The sequence below is a fragment of the Vipera berus genome (assembly GCF_964194415.1).
Source record: "Vipera berus genome assembly, chromosome: Z".
Lineage (NCBI taxonomy): Eukaryota > Metazoa > Chordata > Lepidosauria > Squamata > Viperidae > Vipera > Vipera berus.
The window spans coordinates 124,685,757-124,704,399 of NC_138205.1; the positions used below are offsets into that span (position 1 = coordinate 124,685,757).

An 18,643-nucleotide genomic window follows, 5' to 3' on the forward strand; every position below is an offset into this window, starting at 1 on the left:
TAATAAAAGTACAGTAGGATTTGTTGTAAAGCTTCTCTCTGACAGATGTTGAGTTAACAAAAGAGACAGTGTTTTCTTTTGCCAAGGTATTTTCTTAATGTTGCATGATCAGTAATAAAAAAGGACATTAAAAATTGCCAGTTATCTTAAAGATATATTATTAGAAAAGGAATTAGGCGAAAATTGTAATAAAATGTTAATAAAAATAAAGTAAAAAAATAAATTGTTTAGAGTAACAGACATGTGAAAACTATAGATTAATGAGGATTTCAGTATTAAAATAATGCTATTGACAACTGCATAACCTGCTTAATTAAATGATAATTTTCACTGTTATTTTTTCTTTTTCTAGTGCCTTCCTTTGAATTCTGTGAATCATCTGTTGCAGCCCAAATTCCATCAAAAGCAAAGGAACTTGGTAACCATTAAAATTCTTCATTCTCTGCATCTAATTTTGTTTCTACTAATAATTCAATGTTGAAGCTAGAATTATGCCTTAAAATTATATAATCAATATAATTGATTATAATAGTTGGTTTTTGTTAGCTATTCCCTTGTTCATTTTTAAACCCAGCTGATACCTTTCATGAATAAATGTTCAAGTCCTCCTTAATGGAAGTTAAATTGCTTAAGTGAGCAAAAGATTTTACTTAAATAGATGCAGGCAAACCTTTCTCTGCTTGCCCTTTTAGATATGTTCTTTGAAAGCCAGATGCATAATTTGACAAAAATTGGAGTGATTTACTCAGTCTTTATCTTTCCCAATCTATTTATGGTAGAACTTATTATTCTCTGTGTAACTGTGTAACTTCATTTACATATGTTAGGTTGAATAATGTATGGAATAGAATCTTTGTAAAATATTATAATTATAATGTTGGTTTTCCTTTGAAATAATTGTGCTGTCTTCTCTCTTAATATTAGAACAAATAGTCTTCCATGGTATATTAATTGCAATGTTTTTAAATATTGTGCTTATAAACAAAATTATTAAAAGTGTAAATTCCTGTTGTGGTTCATGCCAATTTTATAGACCCACCGAAGACGTACACTCAGGATGGTGTCTGTTTGACCGAAACAGGGATGTCTCAGTTACAGAGCCTCAATGCTGTTGTACCAAGAAGAAAAAGGGCAAAGCCAAAGCTTAAGTTGAAAATTATAAACCAGAATAGTGTTGCTGTACTTCAGACACCACCTGATGTCCAATCAGAACATTCAAGAGATGGTGAGATGGATGACAGTAGAGGTAATTATTATATGCTCTCTTCCATTTTATTGAACTATTTGTTAGTGGGTATCATGATGCACTGTGGAAGAGGGAGGAATTCATATAACAAATCCAAAGCACAAAGCAGAAGGAATTTATAACAAGAACAATAGCTGGCTTTAAAATTGTATTAGTTGACCTGGGAAAAGTTCAAGATTTGTTGAAGCGTCCAAAAATCAGGGTGGTAAATGAACAGATGCCCAAGAGAGGAAAGGTGTCAACGATGCTAACATCAGATGTTCCTGCTTTGACAACAGATGGAAAAGAAACCATTTTTCTCTATTGCTTCTAGAGTTAGTTGATGCTGGGAGGGGAAATGTGGATGAGAGTCCAACTAGTCATAACAATAATAACTCAGCTGTGGAAATCCAAAGTCATTGGGCCCAGAGTTGATAGAGTTTTGGTGAGCTGAAGAGCTAAGGAGAAAGCCTGGGCATCAAGCTAATTAGGGAATCTGATTTATGACTGTTTATTGGAGGAGGGAATTGTGCTTTGATACTTTGTATCCAGGGGAGGGGAATTTAGTTTTTGGTTTCTACTACGTAGTGCCTATACTTTGTTTCTTGAATAAAAGATTCTTTAAGGTAAACAATGCCTCAAAGTTCTTTTGAAGAGTTTCATCTGTCGGAACCATGACAAAAGGAAGGGAAAGACTATCTACTTAGACCAGGGGTCGGCAACCTAAAAAAGGAAAAGAGCCACCGGGAACCGGTTCCATCACAAATTAAAAAAACTGGGAGCCGTGTGCGTGTGTCCATGCACGCGCATGCGCAAAAAACGTTTTGCGCATGCGCACACGGTTGCCATTTTTTAAAAAAGTGAGATGGAACCGGTTCCCGGTTGCCCGACGGCCCGTCTGCAAAGCTGCAGACGGGCCGCGGCAGCTTCCTCAAAGAGCGGCACCGCTGCCCGTTCGCCCGGAGGTACGCGCGCACCTCTCCAAAGGTTTGGGGAGGTGCGCGCGCACCTCCGGTCGTTCGGAGAGGTGCGCGCGCACCTCTCGGAACGGGCCGCGGCGTCGCTCTTTGAGGAAGCTGCCGTGGCCCATCTGCAAAGCTGCCGCTTTCGGCAGCTTTGCAGACGGGCCGCGGCAGCTTCCTCAAAGAGCGGCACCGCTGCCCGTTCGCCCGGAGGTACGCGCGCACCTCTCCAAAGGTTTGGGGAGGTGCGCGCGCACCTCCGGTCGTTCGGAGAGGTGCGCGCGCACCTCTCGGAACGGGCCGCGGCGTCGCTCTTTGAGGAAGCTGCCGTGGCCCATCTGCAAAGCTGCCGCTTTTGGCAGCTTTGCAGACGGGCCGCGGTAGCTTCCTCAAAGAACGACGCCACGGCCCGTTCGCGCGGAGGTACGCGCACACCTCTCGGAACGGGCCGCGGCGTCGCTCTTTGAGGAAGCTGCCGTGGCCCATCTGCAAAGCTGCCGCTTTCGGCAGCTTTGCAGACAGGCCGCGGCAGCTTCCTCAAAGAACGACTCCGCGGCCCGTTCGCGCGGAGGTACGCGCGCACCTCTCCAAAGGTTTGGGGAGGTGCGCGCGCACCTCTGGTCGTTCGGAGAGGTGCGCGCGCACCTCCGGTCGTTCGGAGAGGTGCGCGCGCACCTCTCGGAACGGGCCGCGGCGTCGCTCTTTGAGGAAGCTGCCGTGGCCCATCTGCAAAGCTGCCGCTTTCGGCAGCTTTGCAGACGGGCCGCGGCAGCTTCCTCAAAGAGCGACGCCGCGGCTCGTTCGCGCGGAGGTACGCGCGCACCTCTCCAAAGGTTTGGGGAGGTGCGCGCGCACCTCCGCCCATTCGGGGAGGTGCGCGCGCACCTCTCCAAACGGGCGGTGCCACTCTCCATTTGGAGAGGTGCGTGCGCACCGGGCGGCTGGGAGCCGCAGAAGACGGCTCAAAGAGCCGCATGCGGCTCCAGAGCCGCGGGTTGCCGACCCGTGACTTAGACTATATACTTGATCAAAATGGTGCTTACGTTGGCAGCAGATCTGAGAAGCAGTGAGTGTCACTGTATAATTTTTATTTAGCTGAATATAGGCAATCCTTGGATTTTCATCCCTCCACAGCCATTCCAAATTGCAACAGCCCCAAACTAGGGATACTTAGGATGGGTCCTTGGAATTCTGGCTGTCACAGTGTCCCTACTTGATGATTGTGATTTGGGTGCCCTGCTTGCCATTATGACAGCACAGCAAGCCATAGTCACCTAACTGCAATTTCTGATATTCCTAGTTGGTTTCCCAGAAGCAGAGTCAATGGGAAAACCAGCAGGAAGTTAGAAGTCCCAGTTTCTCATGATAGCTACCTATGACATTGAATGCATTGAAAAACACCAAGTATTTAAACTCATAATATCAGTGGATCAATTTTATACATTGGTGTTTGCTATTATTCTTTGTTGAAATGTATGACTTGAGCAATATCACACAGCAAACAATATTTTTACTATCCTATATCATTTAATGAAAAGAAAAAAATTGTCTACAAATTTGTAATGACGTGGTTAAATGTATGTAAGTTATTAATGATACCATAAATCTAAATCAGGAAAATGGCTGATTTAATATATTTTAAAATAAAGTATGCTGATTATTGGTTTACGAAGAGCTAACCTTCTCATGACAGATTAATTTACTTTTTTTTAAAAAAAATAATGCATTCTGTTAGCATTAAACAAACATGCTATAGAATGAAATTGGTAAGGCACAGTGATAGAGGTAGCAAAATGTTATATCAGGCAAACATAGTTGCCACGGCATGCCTTGTTCTTTGATCTCATGTACAATTCCAAGTATTGTCTATCCCAACAGGATTTTACTTTAGTCCAAGATCAGATGATAGAACAATATAGAAAAGCATAATATTGCAGTATTGATATGGTGAGCATAGCTGAATGGGAAGACAGTGAGAACAATATCTTGTCACTGTTAGGTAGCATTCCCAGTCATTGACTAGTGTTTCCTTCAATCTAGAAATTTCAGCTCTTTTTGGATTTCCACTCATCTTAGTGCAGAATGACTTCAGAATTTCTATGTGATGACATCATATAATAGAAAGAGACGTGAGATCCCCTGAAGACTTTCAAGTCTAAGGGTAGATAATCAGGAATATCTCCCTGTGTAATACATTAATAAATATAATAGTAGACATTGAATATTGAGTATATGTAGTCCTTACTTAATAATCACTCATTCAGCAACCATTCACCAGGTGGTGCTGAATGACTTGTAGTTTATACAAGGTCTCTGAAGTTACAGCCAATGCAACACCCTCACAGTCATTGAGGCGTTTGGTGGTCACCCACACAACAGCAGAGGCACTTCAACTCCGTCCCACCTATGTCCATCTCTACCCTTTTGGCACCCTGCACAGCGGCACTCCATGGCAGCAGCACTGAGACTGAGATAGAAGTCCAAGACCTTCAGTAGTCTCAGCCAGCTGCCATCATCCCCAGCCACTACTTTAGTTCTGCTGCCCATCGACCAGAGTGGGGAGTGGCACCTCAAGCCTGCACCTTGGCCATGCACCCAATGCCACAACGCAAAGCCCCAGCCACTCTGCATTCTTCAGATCCTGTCGTGCCTTTCTGACCTTTGTTTTCTTCCCACTGCTGACAAGATGCCCTTGGCCTGGCCCTGTGCCAACTGCTGCTGGTGCCAGGTTTTCAGGGAGCTACTCACACGGTTCTTCAAATAGTGTGCGTGCCATTTTCACTATACATCGGAGTCTGCAGAAGCTTTCTGAAGGCTTTTTGAAGCCTTACAAGAATGGCACACATGATTTGGACAAAGATGGCAAAGTTTCAAAAGTCATATGAAGTATGGTAAGAATGGCACGCACTATGGGCAATGCCATGAGTATCCTTGGGAAGAAGTCTTGGCATAGTCAGCATCTGAGGGACCATCTCTTGCCAGTCACAGCCACCCGACCCACTAGAGCGGGGAGACAAGGAATGTTGTGGATTCTGTCCCCTAAGCAGATACATCTGGTGGGACCTAGAAGAAGGGCCTTCTCTGTGGTGACTCACTCCCTTTGGAACATCATCCCTGCAGTAATTACAGGGGCCCCACTTTGACAGTCTTTTGGAAGGCCCTGAAGAGATGGTTTTGCCAGTGGCCCTGGAGAACCCATAGTGTGATCAAGCCTATCAAATGGCTTATTTAATGGTGTGCTGTTGCCAGGAGAAGGTGGTTGGGGGTCGTTTATTTTTTTCTAGATTGTGTTTTCATTGTTTGTAAGCTGCCTACTCTTGCTGTGAGCAAGTAGGCAGCTATATAAATTTTATAAGTAAATAAATAAATCTTCCTTGCTTAGACAAGTTTGATTATGTCTTGTCAATGAGATAGGAAGATGGCAAAGATCAGCTGGCACAGCAGGGCCGATAGAGTCATTAATATAAGAATATTATTGTCATTCATCGATATAGTGCCTAAATATTTTAAATACCTATTAATACCTGTACAACCATTATATTACAATGCCCAGTTGTGTCTTACAGCCTTTGTTTATCAGCTGCCCCTGCTGAATTCATTCCGAAGCTTCTTCAGGAAGTTGGGTTCAGTTATCTTTAACAGATAAGCTTCCATATTTTATTGGAGCACATTTTATATGGAGCTGTCTTTAAATACTGGATGGAAATTTCACTGGTTTTAGATGAAGCAGCAAAATTAAAATCTGGTATATATATTTGAGAAAAAGCCAAGCCAATACTTAAAGAGCTGTGTTAGTTATTATCTTGAACCAAGTAACAACGCTGTTTTGGGACTTTAGAGCCCTAATTAACTTGAACATCAGTTTGGCCTTGATGTAAGTTTGCTTTAATTTAATCCATTAGGGTCTCTGGGATGTAATGGGGTAAGTAATATTTTTTACATATATGCCAGCCTTTGTACAGTGGCACTCCTGTGAGGTAGGTTGAGCTGAGAGAAAGTTAATGGCCTTAAATACTTAAGGAGCTTCTGTAACAGAGTTATAAACTTAATTCTGAGTTTCCCAGGTCCCAATCCAGTATCTTAACCACTACACCATGATGCCTTACAAATAGAATATGGAATATAGAATAAGACTTCTTTAACTTATGTTCCTGTGATAGGGTTCCCTCTCTTTTACTATTTGTAAACATGCTACATAACAGCATTTAATCTTTTCTACCCTTTAATAATCCTAGTAACGGTATTTTCATCTGTTTAGTGTTATTAGTATTCAATTTTAATGGGATTTTGTTATGATTATTTTCAAAGGTTCTTAGTTAACTGAAGAGTTTTTTATGTGGGCAGTTAAGTGAAAGTGTATAAATAACTCCTATCTTTTTCTCCCTCACTTTTTAACTTTTTTTTAATTCAGAAGGAGATCTCATGGATTGTGAAGGAAAATCAGATACAAGTCCTGAACGAGAACCTATAGATGATGATCCTAAGGGAATGGAAGCAACTGAAGGGATCAAAAAAAGAAAGAGAAAGCCATACAGACCTGGTAGAGTACATAATCCAGATGTTTTCATGTTTATTAGGTTTATATGTATTGACTATATATTTATACATAATATTTTATTTAGAAATGAGATTAGTTAAGTGTTGTGGAGAATTACCCTATCTGGTGTATACTGCAGTTTCAGACAGTGGTTTTCATTTTCAAATACAGGTAGTCCTTGACTTACAACCATTCGTTTAGCGACCATTCAAAGTTACAACAGCACTGAAAAAAGGATTTATGATCAGCTTTCACACTTACGATTGTTGCAACATCCCCATGGTCACAGGATCAAATTTCAGGCCCTTGGCAATAGGCACCATGGTCATGTGATCACCATTTCTTACCTATCCAGTTGGTTTCTGACAAGAAAAGTCAATGGGGGAAGCCAGATTCAGTTAACAACTGTGGCAAGAAAGGTCATAAAATGAGGTTCAACTCACTTGACAATTGCCTGGCTAAGTATGGAAATTTTGGGTTCAGTTCTGGTCGTAAGTCGCGGACTATCTATACTGCCTCTATATCAAGATGCATATGCCAAAGTTACCAAACAACAGAATAACTTTTTATGAATTATTATTATTAAATAGATACATCTTGATAGCTTCCATGTAAAAGAGGTATAAACTTAGCACAGTTTGGTGATCACAAATTTTGATGTTTAAGAGAGAACATCAAAGAGATGTTCAAGAGAGAAGTGAGTGTTTTTTCAGCTGATATTTCTATTAATATACAGGTCATTGTTGGATTAATATGGGCAACTGGTGGATTTCTTATGCATTATATTGAATTCTTATAGAGGGGAGCTATATCATCAGGCATAAACTATAGATACTCAGTTTTTGTCGATTCCCTATTAGATGGAACTAGGAAAGAATTTTCTTTGTAGGAGGGCAGGCTGTGTAGAAAAGGGCCAGCACCTGTGCTGCTATTGTCCTGCCTCTTTAAGCCTCTCCCCAGCCAGCACAGCAATGTAGGCTATAAAAGCTGTGTTGAGAGACAGCTGGTGTGGTGATGCTGGTGAGAGGGAAGGAGGTGTGTGTTTGTATGTGGAAATAAAGCAACTACAAAAATTAAATACAGATTAAAGAATTGCCTTTAATGGCTTATTATTATATTTAAATGACATGTATTATGTACAAATGGCTATTTACAGAATGTCTACATTCCAGGATGTCTCTCTTTATTTAAATAATTATAATATAATTTAAGTAACACAGTCCCCTATGTGGAATGGCTATCTAAATTTTCTTAATAAATACTGTGAACATACCTTTTATAGGCATTGGTGGATTCATGGTACGCCAGCGGAGTCGTACAGGACAAGGAAAAATGAAAAGATGTCTCTCTAGAAAAGATTCTTCTGGCTCTGTAACTGAACAAATACCCAACAGAGATGAAAGTAGGCATCTAGCAATTTACTCTCATACTTCTGTGTTACTGCCATGTCCTGTAACACAAGATCATTATATTTTAATTAGTCAGTTACTTTTTTTTAACCTCAGTTTTTCCCCCAAAAAGCTTAATTCATTGTCATTCCTGAAGATACTACATGACTGCATCCTTGTATAAATTCATGTATTATAGTTTGAGACAATTTTCCAGTTTAAATTAAATTCTGTCAGATTTACTCTGAACATAAAAGCATAGTTCTACAATTAACCATTCTTACTGGAAACTTTTACTTTCTGGTAAAAAGCATCCTTGTGGCAGTTCATTTATGCAAAGCTAATATATCACGAACAGATGCATAATTTAGTAAACAGATGATAAATGGAAAAACAAGTGACTGCCTGGATAGGTTCCTACAGTTTTCTTGGCAAGGTTTTTCAGAAGTGGTTTGCCATTGCCTCCTTCCTAGGACTGAAAGAAAGTGACTGGCCCAAGGCCACTCAGCTGGCTTTGCAACTAAAGCAAGATTAGAATTTGCGATCTCCCTGACCTAGCTTAACTCTTTAACCATTACACCAGTGGCTGAAATTCTAAAGAGAGCTAATGGCAAAGGAAGATGATCATAAAATAATACCTTTAAAATATACCTAAAATATTTTAGCATATTTTGTATGTTAGTATATTTCTAAACAGAGGGATGCGGTGGCTCAGTGGGTTAGGACGCTGAGCTTGTCGATCAGATGGTTGGCAGTTTGGTGGGTCGAATCCCGAGTGCCGCGTAACAGAGTGAGCGCCTGTTACTCGTCCCAGCTTCTGCCAACCTAGCAGTTCGAAAGCATGTAAAAATGCAAGTAGAAAAATAGGGAACACTACGGAGGGAAGGTAACAGTGTTCCGTGCGCCTTTGGCGTCTAGTTATGCCGGCCACATGACCACGGAGACGTCCTCGGACAAGCGCTGGCTCTTTGGCTTTGAAACGGAGATGAGCACCGGCCCCTAGAGTCGGAAACGACTAGCACGCATGTGTGGGGGAACCTTTACCTTTACCTTTTATTTCTAAAATGGTCTGCACCTTTTGAACTGTCAGTCTGAAAGCTAGCTCTTTCCATGAGGATTGCGGATGACATTAAAGACACTTCCTTTAGAACAGGAGTGTCAAACTGCCGGCCCGCGGGCCGGATGCATCATGCAAAAGCCGCGCCCACCCCATTGCCGGCAATGGCAAAACCGTCCCGATACGTCGTGAGTTTGACATGTCTGCTTTAGAATGTGGTGCTAAGTTTTAGAGTCTTGCATACCAGTTCCACATGTTGCCTTTACATCACTTTTATCAGATTTTCAATTTCAACTTTTGCTATTTTTAAATCAGGAAAAGAATTAATCAGTAACCCTCCTCCTGTACTTCAGCTAGTCTGGAGTGAAATAGGATTATAATATTGTATATGTTTGATATTTCTAGGTTGGAGTGAACAACTGCCTGATACACTTGTTGATGAAACTATGTCTGTTTCTGAAAATATGGAAAAAATGAAAAAACGTTATAAGAAAAAGAAAAATAAGCTTGAAGAAATTTTCCCAGCATATTTGCAGGTACTCTCACAGCATGCAAAATATTTTCCCTAAGAGCATTATTTGCATGTAGTAGATAAACTATTTGTAATTTAAGAAATTGCTTTATAATTTGTAATCAATTAACACTAGTATTAATTCTGTGAATGATATTTTATTGTATTTCTGAAAAGTAAAATATTTATTTTAATATAAACATAATACATTATGTTTTAAATCCATTAATATAGACATATTAATATATCACTAGTTGATTATAGTCTAATTAGCTGAAAGAATGTTCTGTTTCTAGAATGAACACACTTTTGTACGTTACTGAATTAGCCAAGAAGCAATAAGGTTATTTAAATTTTTCTTATATAGTATTTAAAGAAACTAAATTAATGGCTTGAATTTTATGATAAATGAATGGAGGGAACTTCATAGACTGAGGAACCTGTCTGATAAATACTTTTCTGGAGAGTAGTTGTTGCCTTCCTAAACAGAGCAGAAAAGGATAGACAAACAAATCACATAAAATTGAATATTTTGAATGCTTTTAAATCAGAAGTGACCAACATCAACAATTTTACATATAGAATCATAATTGCATTAAATACGAGTGTGTTTAATGACAAGAGCAGTTACATTTATTAACTATAATCTTAACCAATAAGTATTTGAATCTGTTTCAGTTCAGATTCAGATTCAGATATAGGAATCCTGTGGCTTATAAAGACATTTTAATTAAATGCTTGCTTTCATTGTTTGTTGTTTGTATTAATTCTAGGAAGCTTTCTTTGGAAGAGAACTTTTAGACACCAGTAGGCAAAAAAAGCCAAGTTTGGATCATTTATGCAGTGAAAGCCTCAGCATTTCCTGCAAAGCAAGTCTGAAGACCAATTTCTTAGACCCATCCTCAGATCCACTGCTGAGTTCAGCTTCCACTTCCACTCCCTCAAAATCTGGTCCGCAAGGTACATAAATCTGAAGATATTTTGGCACAGGGTGGCCCTGGGCGCAGAGCAGATGAGGCCTTGCTAGAAGAGCCTTTTAGTAAAAGGAGCACCCGTTTTAATGTTGTAGTTACACTTTAACGGATCTACTACCCTGGGTAACTGAAATGTTTATTTACTAAGTTTGAATGTTCCATTCCTGGTGCCATCTTTATTATGTTTGCGTCTGAGCTGTCTATTTTCTAAAGGTACTCTGGATGACCCGTTAGCTGCTCTCGTGCTGAACACTGAGGACGACATCCTTGGAATTCTTTCAGATGATTTAGTGAAGCCTGGGGATCATTCAGGTATGATTGGAAAAATTATTCTTTGTGATGTTCATGATTACTGGCTACTTATACTTGAAACCCAAAGATGCTTTTTTCACGAGGCAACTGGACTTTCTTGTTTTTCTTTCTCTTATCCAAGAAGCTTCTTCAGCTCTTGAAACATTGAAACAAATATACTTGAAACATTCACTTAGGGCTCTTTTTGATTCACATCATGGTGTCTGAGAAGCCAAAAAGCAAATCATTTTGCTTTTAAACTTTCGTATTTCTTTCCTTGTGAGCCCTTCAATGTGTATGAATAGTCCTGGGCTTAGGACCACAGTTGGGATTTCCATTGCTATGTAAGGCAGTTGTTAAGTATGTTGTGCCCGATTTTATAATCTTTTATGCTACAGGTGTTAAATCACATTGTCATTAAGCAAATTCAGCTCCCCCCATTGACTTTGCTTGCTGAGAAGGTTGCAAATGGTAATCATCTGACCTCAGGATGCTGCAACTGTTCTAAAATAACATGCCAATTGCCAAGCCTCCAGATTTTAATCATGTGATCATGGAGCTGCTGCAACAGTTGTAAATTCAAGGATCAGTCAGAAGCCACTTTTTCCAGTGCCATTATAACTTCAGACATTCACTAAAGAAAGGGTTGTAAGTTTAGGACTACCTGTACATGTATTTGTATATATGCATAATTTTTAAATATGCTTCTATTAGTTGAAGCTATTATCTCTTGCTTTGCTTAATACATCTATCCTTTGTTTTTGTTATTGTCCTTTATTACTCTGGGGATAACTTTCAGTGTTTCTCATATCCATGAACTGTTTCAGCATGCAGCTATATACTTTTGATTTGTTCTCGCTTGCTTGCTTCATTTTATTTTATTTTTTGTTATAATCATCCATTTTATCTGGTTTGGATCCTGTAGGTCTTGATTTATGCACTTTCCAGGTTGAGAACTCCTCTTCCCCTTTTGGTAAGGAAATATTTAGTGGATGATCGGTGTTTAGAAGTAGTTCTGTTTCCTAATGATTTCAGCTAATTTTTTTATGCATGCATGGTGTAATAACTCTTCTGTTGCCTCACTTTCTTTCATTTTTCACTACCTTTGTGCAGTCTTGCAGTGTAAAATGCCTGTCTTTGTAGTGCATCTAGAAGAAGTTGATTTTTTTATTTAAAGAATATTGTGAATAACTACAGAATTGTCGTATGTGTGCATTTCACAATATCAAGTAACACATTTCTCTTGAACTTAAAGCATTTCCTGTTTCTGTTCAGAGTAGTGGACCTTTTATTTACTTCAATGACTATAAAAATATGGGGGGAAAATCCCATGTTTTAATTTGGCTTTGGAATGTTATTGCAAATATAAGTAAGAATATCATACATAACACCTAAGGTTCATATTTAGAAAAGAGTGATTTTGGAAAAAAAATTAAATGTACTATAAGAGCTCTAAAATTCTACAGTATTTTCATTTCTGGTAAGTGTTCTGCTTTTAAACATAAAAAGTCAGTCTTTTGAGATAGGCCAGGTCAGGAAAACATGTACTGCACAAAGTACAAAAACACTTCATTATTATAGGTTATATGTTCCCTGTTATATAATGACAATCATGTCAGGGTTATCTTGAGTTTCTTTCTCACCCCCTTTTCCCTCCCAGAACCCAGATTTAAGGGGATATAAATAGTTCTTGACTTATAACCATAATGGAACCTACCCATTAGGCTTGCAAGTTTTTATGGTTGTACAGCGGGTCATTATGTGACTGACCCAATTTCACATCCTTTTTGTGTGTGTGGTGGTTGTTAAGTTAATCAGAATGATCGTGAAGTGAATCCATGGTTGCTAAGTGAATGTCTCAGTCATTAAATGAACACCACAGTTGTTAAGTAAATTCTTTGTTTGCTATGTATCATTTTTGCTGAAAACCAGAAATAAAAGCTGGTATTCAGCAAAAATGTTGTAAAACACACTCATATGACTGCAGAGTGGCACAAACAGCCATAAATGCAGGATGGTTGCTGAACATCTAAAACACGTTCACATGGCCATAGGTGGTGGGCAATTGTCAGAACTTTGGAATTGGGTCGTAAATATCTGAAGGTTGTCTGAAGTTATCTGCAGATTGAATAATCACAACTGGACTAATTTTTGTTGTTAGTTTGAGAGACATTTCACTGCCCATCCAGGCAGCTTCTTCAGTCAGAGTAAGGCAGTTAGGCAGAGAGTCGTTGGAATGTGCCATCTCCTGCCACACCAACCTCAGGGGTTTCTTCCCCAAAGTGTATTGCAAAATGTTGATGAAGATTCTCAATCATGCAGGTAGAGTTGTCTGAAGGTTGTTTGAAGTTTTCTGAAGGGTGAATCATTGCAACTGGACTGATTTTTTGTTCTTAGTTTGAGAGAAGTTTCAACACACTTTGGGGAAGAAACCCCTGAGATTGGTGAGGTAGGAGTTGGTACATTCCAACGACTCTCTGCCTAACTGCCTTGTTCTGACTGAGCAAGCTGCCTGGATGGGCAGTGAAACATCTCTCAAACTACGATAAAATGTAGTCCAGTTGTGATGTTTCAACCTTTAGACAACAACAACAACAACAATGTTGGAAGGGATCTTGGAGGTCATCTAGTCCAACCCACTGCTCAGTCAGGAAACCCTATACCATTTCAGTCTCTTCTTAAAGACTTCCAGTGTTGGAGCATTCACAGCTTCTGGAGGCAGGTTGTTCCACTGGTTAATTGTTCTAACTGTCAGGAAGTTTCTGCTTAGTTCTAGGTTGCTTCTCCCCTTGATTAGTTTCCATCGGTTGCTTCTTGTCCTGCCTTCAGGTGCTTTGGAGAATAGCTTGACTCCCTCTTTTTTGGGGCAGCCCCTGAGATATTGGAACACTATCATGTCACCCCTCACCCTTCTCTTCATTAAACTAGACATACCCAATTCCAGCAGCCGTTCCTTATATGTTTTAGCCTCCAGATCATCTTTGTTGCTCTGCTCTGTACCCTTTCTAGAGTCTCAGCATCTTTTTTACAAAACTGGATGCAGTATTCCAAGTGCGGTCTTATCAAGGCATTATAAAATGGTATTAACACTTCACATGATCTTGATTTTATCCCTCTGTTAATGTAGCTTAGCACTGTTGGCTTTTTAGGCAGCTGCAGCACACTGCGGCCTCATATTTAAGTGACTGTGCACTAGGATTCCGAGATCCCTCTCACAGTTACTACTGTTGAGCAAGGCAACACTTATACTGTACCTGTGCATTTGTTTTATTCTTGCCTAAATCTAGAACCTTCCCTTTTTCACCATTGAATTTCATTTTGTTAGATAGCAGCCAATGTTCAAGTCTGTCAAGATCCTTCTGTATCTTAAGCCTATCCTCTGGAGTTTTGGCTATTCCTGCCAACCTTCAGACAACACTACCTGGATGATTGAGAATCCGCATCGACTTTTTGGGTGGAATCTGTCATAACTTTGAATGGTTGCTAAGTGACTGGTTGTAAATTGAGGACTACCTGTATTTACCTAACTAATGTTGCATTTCCTTTTCAACACTGGCATGCCTGTTCTCTCTCTTTCTCTACACACACACACACACACACAATTATGTAGGCTGCTGCAAGAACAGCTGAATAAAATTCATCCAAATAATTTCAAACAGTGAACCATATGGAATTTCAATTTGCCAGCATTGACTCGGCAATTTAACAAAAAAGAGAGTTCCACTCAGTGCCAATGCTGACAGAAAGAAGTCTGTTTTGGTTTTCAATTAAAGGGGAGGTAGTAAACACATGGTTGCCACATAGGCTTGAGAAGACCAGGATTAGGTCAGTTACAGAATAAATGATGACAGAAAGATTTTAATATAAAACAGCCTTCTGCAAAGGGAAGGGAAAACAAATTGGCAGAAAAAAATCAGGATGAGATACACAATGAGCTAGAATCAGGAGCAGTCTAAGCCAGCATGTTGTTTGGTATTTGAAATAATTAGCAATTTTATCAGACAAAAGGCCAAGCTGAACAAAAGTTTGCCTGAGCAGTAAATTAATGTAGTAAGCCAAACTTGGGATCAGGGTAAAAAGTTTTCTTTCACCAAAATGTGGTTTTTAAGCAGAAATCATGACAATTCCCACTGCCTCTTGTCTTGACTTTTGCAACACCTGTAAATTGGAAGAGAGTAAACCGTTTATAATCTTCTTAGTGGTAGTGGAAACATTCATTCCTCAGCCTACTAAATAATTTGAACTAATGCTATACATATCTGTTCAAAAACACAAGCTTTTATTTTGTTATAAACAATAGTCCATAGTTGTGGTCTACCACCTTTGATCAAACTGTATGCACTATTTGTGTCTAAATCATATTTAAATGTACTGACCTTTTTTAATCTTTTGAGTACTTCAGATATAGTTTCACAGCGTCCATAACACAGTTTCCATTTGTTGATTTATTTATTTGAAAAAACATCCCCTTAAGTGTAAAACACCCTTATCTATTTTTGATATATGTCAAATATTACAGTAGGTTTATTGTTATCAAGATTTTGATCTGTGTTTCATGATTAAAATCCATATGGAAACAATGCTTTCATTAGGTTAACTGAACATTTACAAAATAACTTATAGGCTTCAGGTGTTATTCATTAGACAAGATGGTTATGAAACAGGTTGAGGGCACAGAACTTAGTAAGTAATATAGCATTGTTTGAAAACCTGAAAGTTTGCAATTGCAGAGTAACCATTTCACTAATAAAGAATTTGCCACAATATATAATTGGTTTTGTTTTTCTGGTATTTTCTAAAATAAAATCTTGACTTCTTAAACTGCTCAAATGAAAATGAATACTGTTTGTTACATTTACGTCTATGCACTGTAGGATTTTTTCCTACCATTTAAGCCAATTAATGTTATTCAAAATTATACTTTTCTTTCCTTCAGCTGGACTAGATATTGGGCCTATCTCTGACGATCCCTCCACTTCGGTGCCTCTACAGAATGTCATCCAGAGTGCCCGGCCACTGAGTGAAGAACAGTTAGATGGGATTTTGAGTCCAGAACTGGACAAGATGGTCACAGATGGTAAATGGTTATATTTACAACAAGCCAGCTTGTTGTTTTGACATATTACCAGATATTTTGATGTCATGCTAGAAGTTCTTGAAATTAATGTGTTGCAATTATCTGAATGCAGTGATTGGTGATTGGTAATATTCATTGCTTTTACTTTATGCAGGTGCAATTCTTGGTAAATTATATAAGATTCCAGGTAAGTGACCTATTTTTCATATCTTTCTGCAAAGTTTATTTCACACACATATACATATGTGCATCCACACCTATATCTATCTGCTTCTGCTCTAATGCACCCTTGTTGTGTTTTATAGAACTGGGAGGAAAGGATGTGGAAGACTTGTTTACTGCTGTGCTGAGTCCTGCAGCTACTCAGTCAGCAACTTTGCAACAGCCTCCACCACCACAATTAATGCACTTGCACAATCAAGGTTTGCTTTTTATCAATTTAAAGTGTTTCACCCTAAACAAACAATATGGCAATTGAGAGCAGTTCAAGAATAGCCACTGCCTTGTAGAAGGTCATAGACATAGTCTTCAACTTAAAATATTCATTTAATGACACAATGGTGCTGAAAAAAATGTCAGGTGCCAGTAATCAAAACAACTCTGTGAATAGGCTCAAGCAGATACTTTATTGCTAACCGCTTATATTACAAGAATCTTGCCAGACAGGGGAAACAGCAGATTGATTGATTGATTGATTGATTGATTTTTTATTATTTATTTATTTATTTATTTATTATTTATTTGATTGATTGATTGATTGATTTTATATACCGCCCTATTCCCGAAGGGCTCAGGGCGGTTTACAGGGCGAGTTAAAACAATACAAATAAGTACACTTTAAAATAGAATTAAATAAGACTAGCCCACAATTAAACAAATTGAAATTAAAATTAAAATTTAAATTAAATTAAAAACCCCTCAGTCCAGGCCAGCAAGATCAAACAACCAAGTTTTAAGGTCCCGGCGAAACGAGCGAAGGTCCGGGGCAGTCCGAAGTTCTACCGGCAGTTCATTCCATAGGGCAGGCACACCCACAGAGAATGCCCTCCCCCTTGGAACCATCCATCGGCATTCCTTACCGGCGGAACCCTAAGGAGGCCCTCCCTGTGGGAGCGCACAGAATGCTGGGAGGCTGATGCTGGCAGCAGGTGCTCCCTGAGATAATCGGGCCCATGCCATTTAGGGCTTTATAGGTCATCACCAGCACCTTGAATCTCACCCGGAGGAGAACTGGAAGCCAATGCAGCTCGCGGAGAAGAGGTGTTACATGAGAGTATTGGGAAACTCCCATTACTACTCGCGCAGCTGCATTTTGCACCAGCTGAAGCCTCCGAGTGGTCCTCAAGGGCAGCCCCATGTAGAGAGCGTTGCAGTAATCTAACCAGGAGGTAACGAGCGCATGAGTGACTGTGCGTAGGGCATCTCGGTCCAAATAGGGTCGCAACTGGCGCACCAGGCGAATCTGGGCAAAAGCCCCCCTGATCACAGCTCCTATATGATCTTCCAAATTTAGCTGTGAATCCAGGAGAATGCCCAAGTTACAAGCCCTATCAACGGGGGGTAACACCTCATCCCCCATACAAAAATGATTCACCTGAGATGCCGGTATGTACAGCCACTCAGTCTTGGCAGGATTGAGTCGAAGCCTGTTTCTTCCCATCCAAACCTGAAACGCCTCCAGGCAACGGGACATCACGATGAGGGCATCACTGGGTTGGTTTGGGGTAGAAAGAAAAAGCTGGGTATCATCAGCATTTAAACCTAAGAACCTGGCCTCAGACGTTTCCTTCCTGAGGAAAGTATTGACTGAAGGTCAGAAGTTGTTTTTACTCCTTCTCCTTCAGCCTGTAGTTTCACTACAAAAAATGACTGATGTCCAGTCCTCACACTTGCAATGGTCACAGTGTCCTTGTAGTCACGAGATCAAACTTTGGGCATTTGGCATGACGAACCTGACACTGTCTTGGGGTCATGTGATCACCAGTTGCAGCCTTACCAGCTGGCTTCATAAAAGCAAAGTCAATGGAGGAAGCCGAAATCATTTAACCACCACTTAATTACCATAGTGGTTTGCTTAACGACCATAGCAAAAAAGGTTATAAAATTGGGCATAAGTCAATGACTGCCTTGCTTAGCAACAGAGGATCCCAGCCCTATTGTGGTCTTAAATCAAGGGCAACCTATATGAGAAATGTTTTTGGTTTTTTTAAGGATTTTTAACGTACCTTAGCTGCTCAATATAATTCGTAAAAGTTCCTCTTTTGAGAGGGGATGTAAGGACCTTTAATTCATTTGGTTTTTAATTACATTGTTGAGATTACTTGAAACCTGTGTGCAAATCAATCTCACAACAGTTCTTTTACATGTTCCCTTACCTATACAAATAGTGTTTTATTAAAGATATTAGTTAACACAGGCCCTGAATATATCTTTGTAAACTGTTCACAATATAATTGAAACTGTGTATTTGCTACTATGCCTTAGATAGATATATAGTTCCTTTAAAAGCTTTAATCTAATTCTATGAAACCATGAACTAGAGGTTTACTAGCCTAATGGATGTGAAATATTCTAAAACAGTAAGTATAGTTAAATTTTGTAATTAAACCTTAAGTTGTGTT

At 39.5% G+C, this 18,643-nt stretch overlaps 1 protein-coding gene across 3 annotated transcripts in view; it reads left to right on the top strand.

Annotated features, from left to right (window-relative positions):
• Positions 1 to 18,643, top strand: part of KMT2C (lysine methyltransferase 2C) — a 179,476-nt gene that overhangs the window by 116,795 nt on the left and 44,038 nt on the right. For 2 of the 3 annotated variants that reach the window (XM_081344870.1, XM_081344871.1), the window contains 11 exons: positions 353 to 418; positions 1,034 to 1,246; positions 6,599 to 6,727; positions 8,007 to 8,126; positions 9,575 to 9,705; positions 10,454 to 10,640; positions 10,868 to 10,966; positions 11,871 to 11,918; positions 15,882 to 16,022; positions 16,177 to 16,209; positions 16,328 to 16,444. In XM_081344870.1, coding sequence (XP_081200996.1) covers positions 353 to 418; positions 1,034 to 1,246; positions 6,599 to 6,727; positions 8,007 to 8,126; positions 9,575 to 9,705; positions 10,454 to 10,640; positions 10,868 to 10,966; positions 11,871 to 11,918; positions 15,882 to 16,022; positions 16,177 to 16,209; positions 16,328 to 16,444 — 1,284 coding nt within the window. The remainder of the gene's footprint in view (positions 1 to 352; positions 419 to 1,033; positions 1,247 to 6,598; positions 6,728 to 8,006; positions 8,127 to 9,574; positions 9,706 to 10,453; positions 10,641 to 10,867; positions 10,967 to 11,870; positions 11,919 to 15,881; positions 16,023 to 16,176; positions 16,210 to 16,327; positions 16,445 to 18,643) is intronic. The other variant, XM_081344872.1, reaches the window with a different exon arrangement.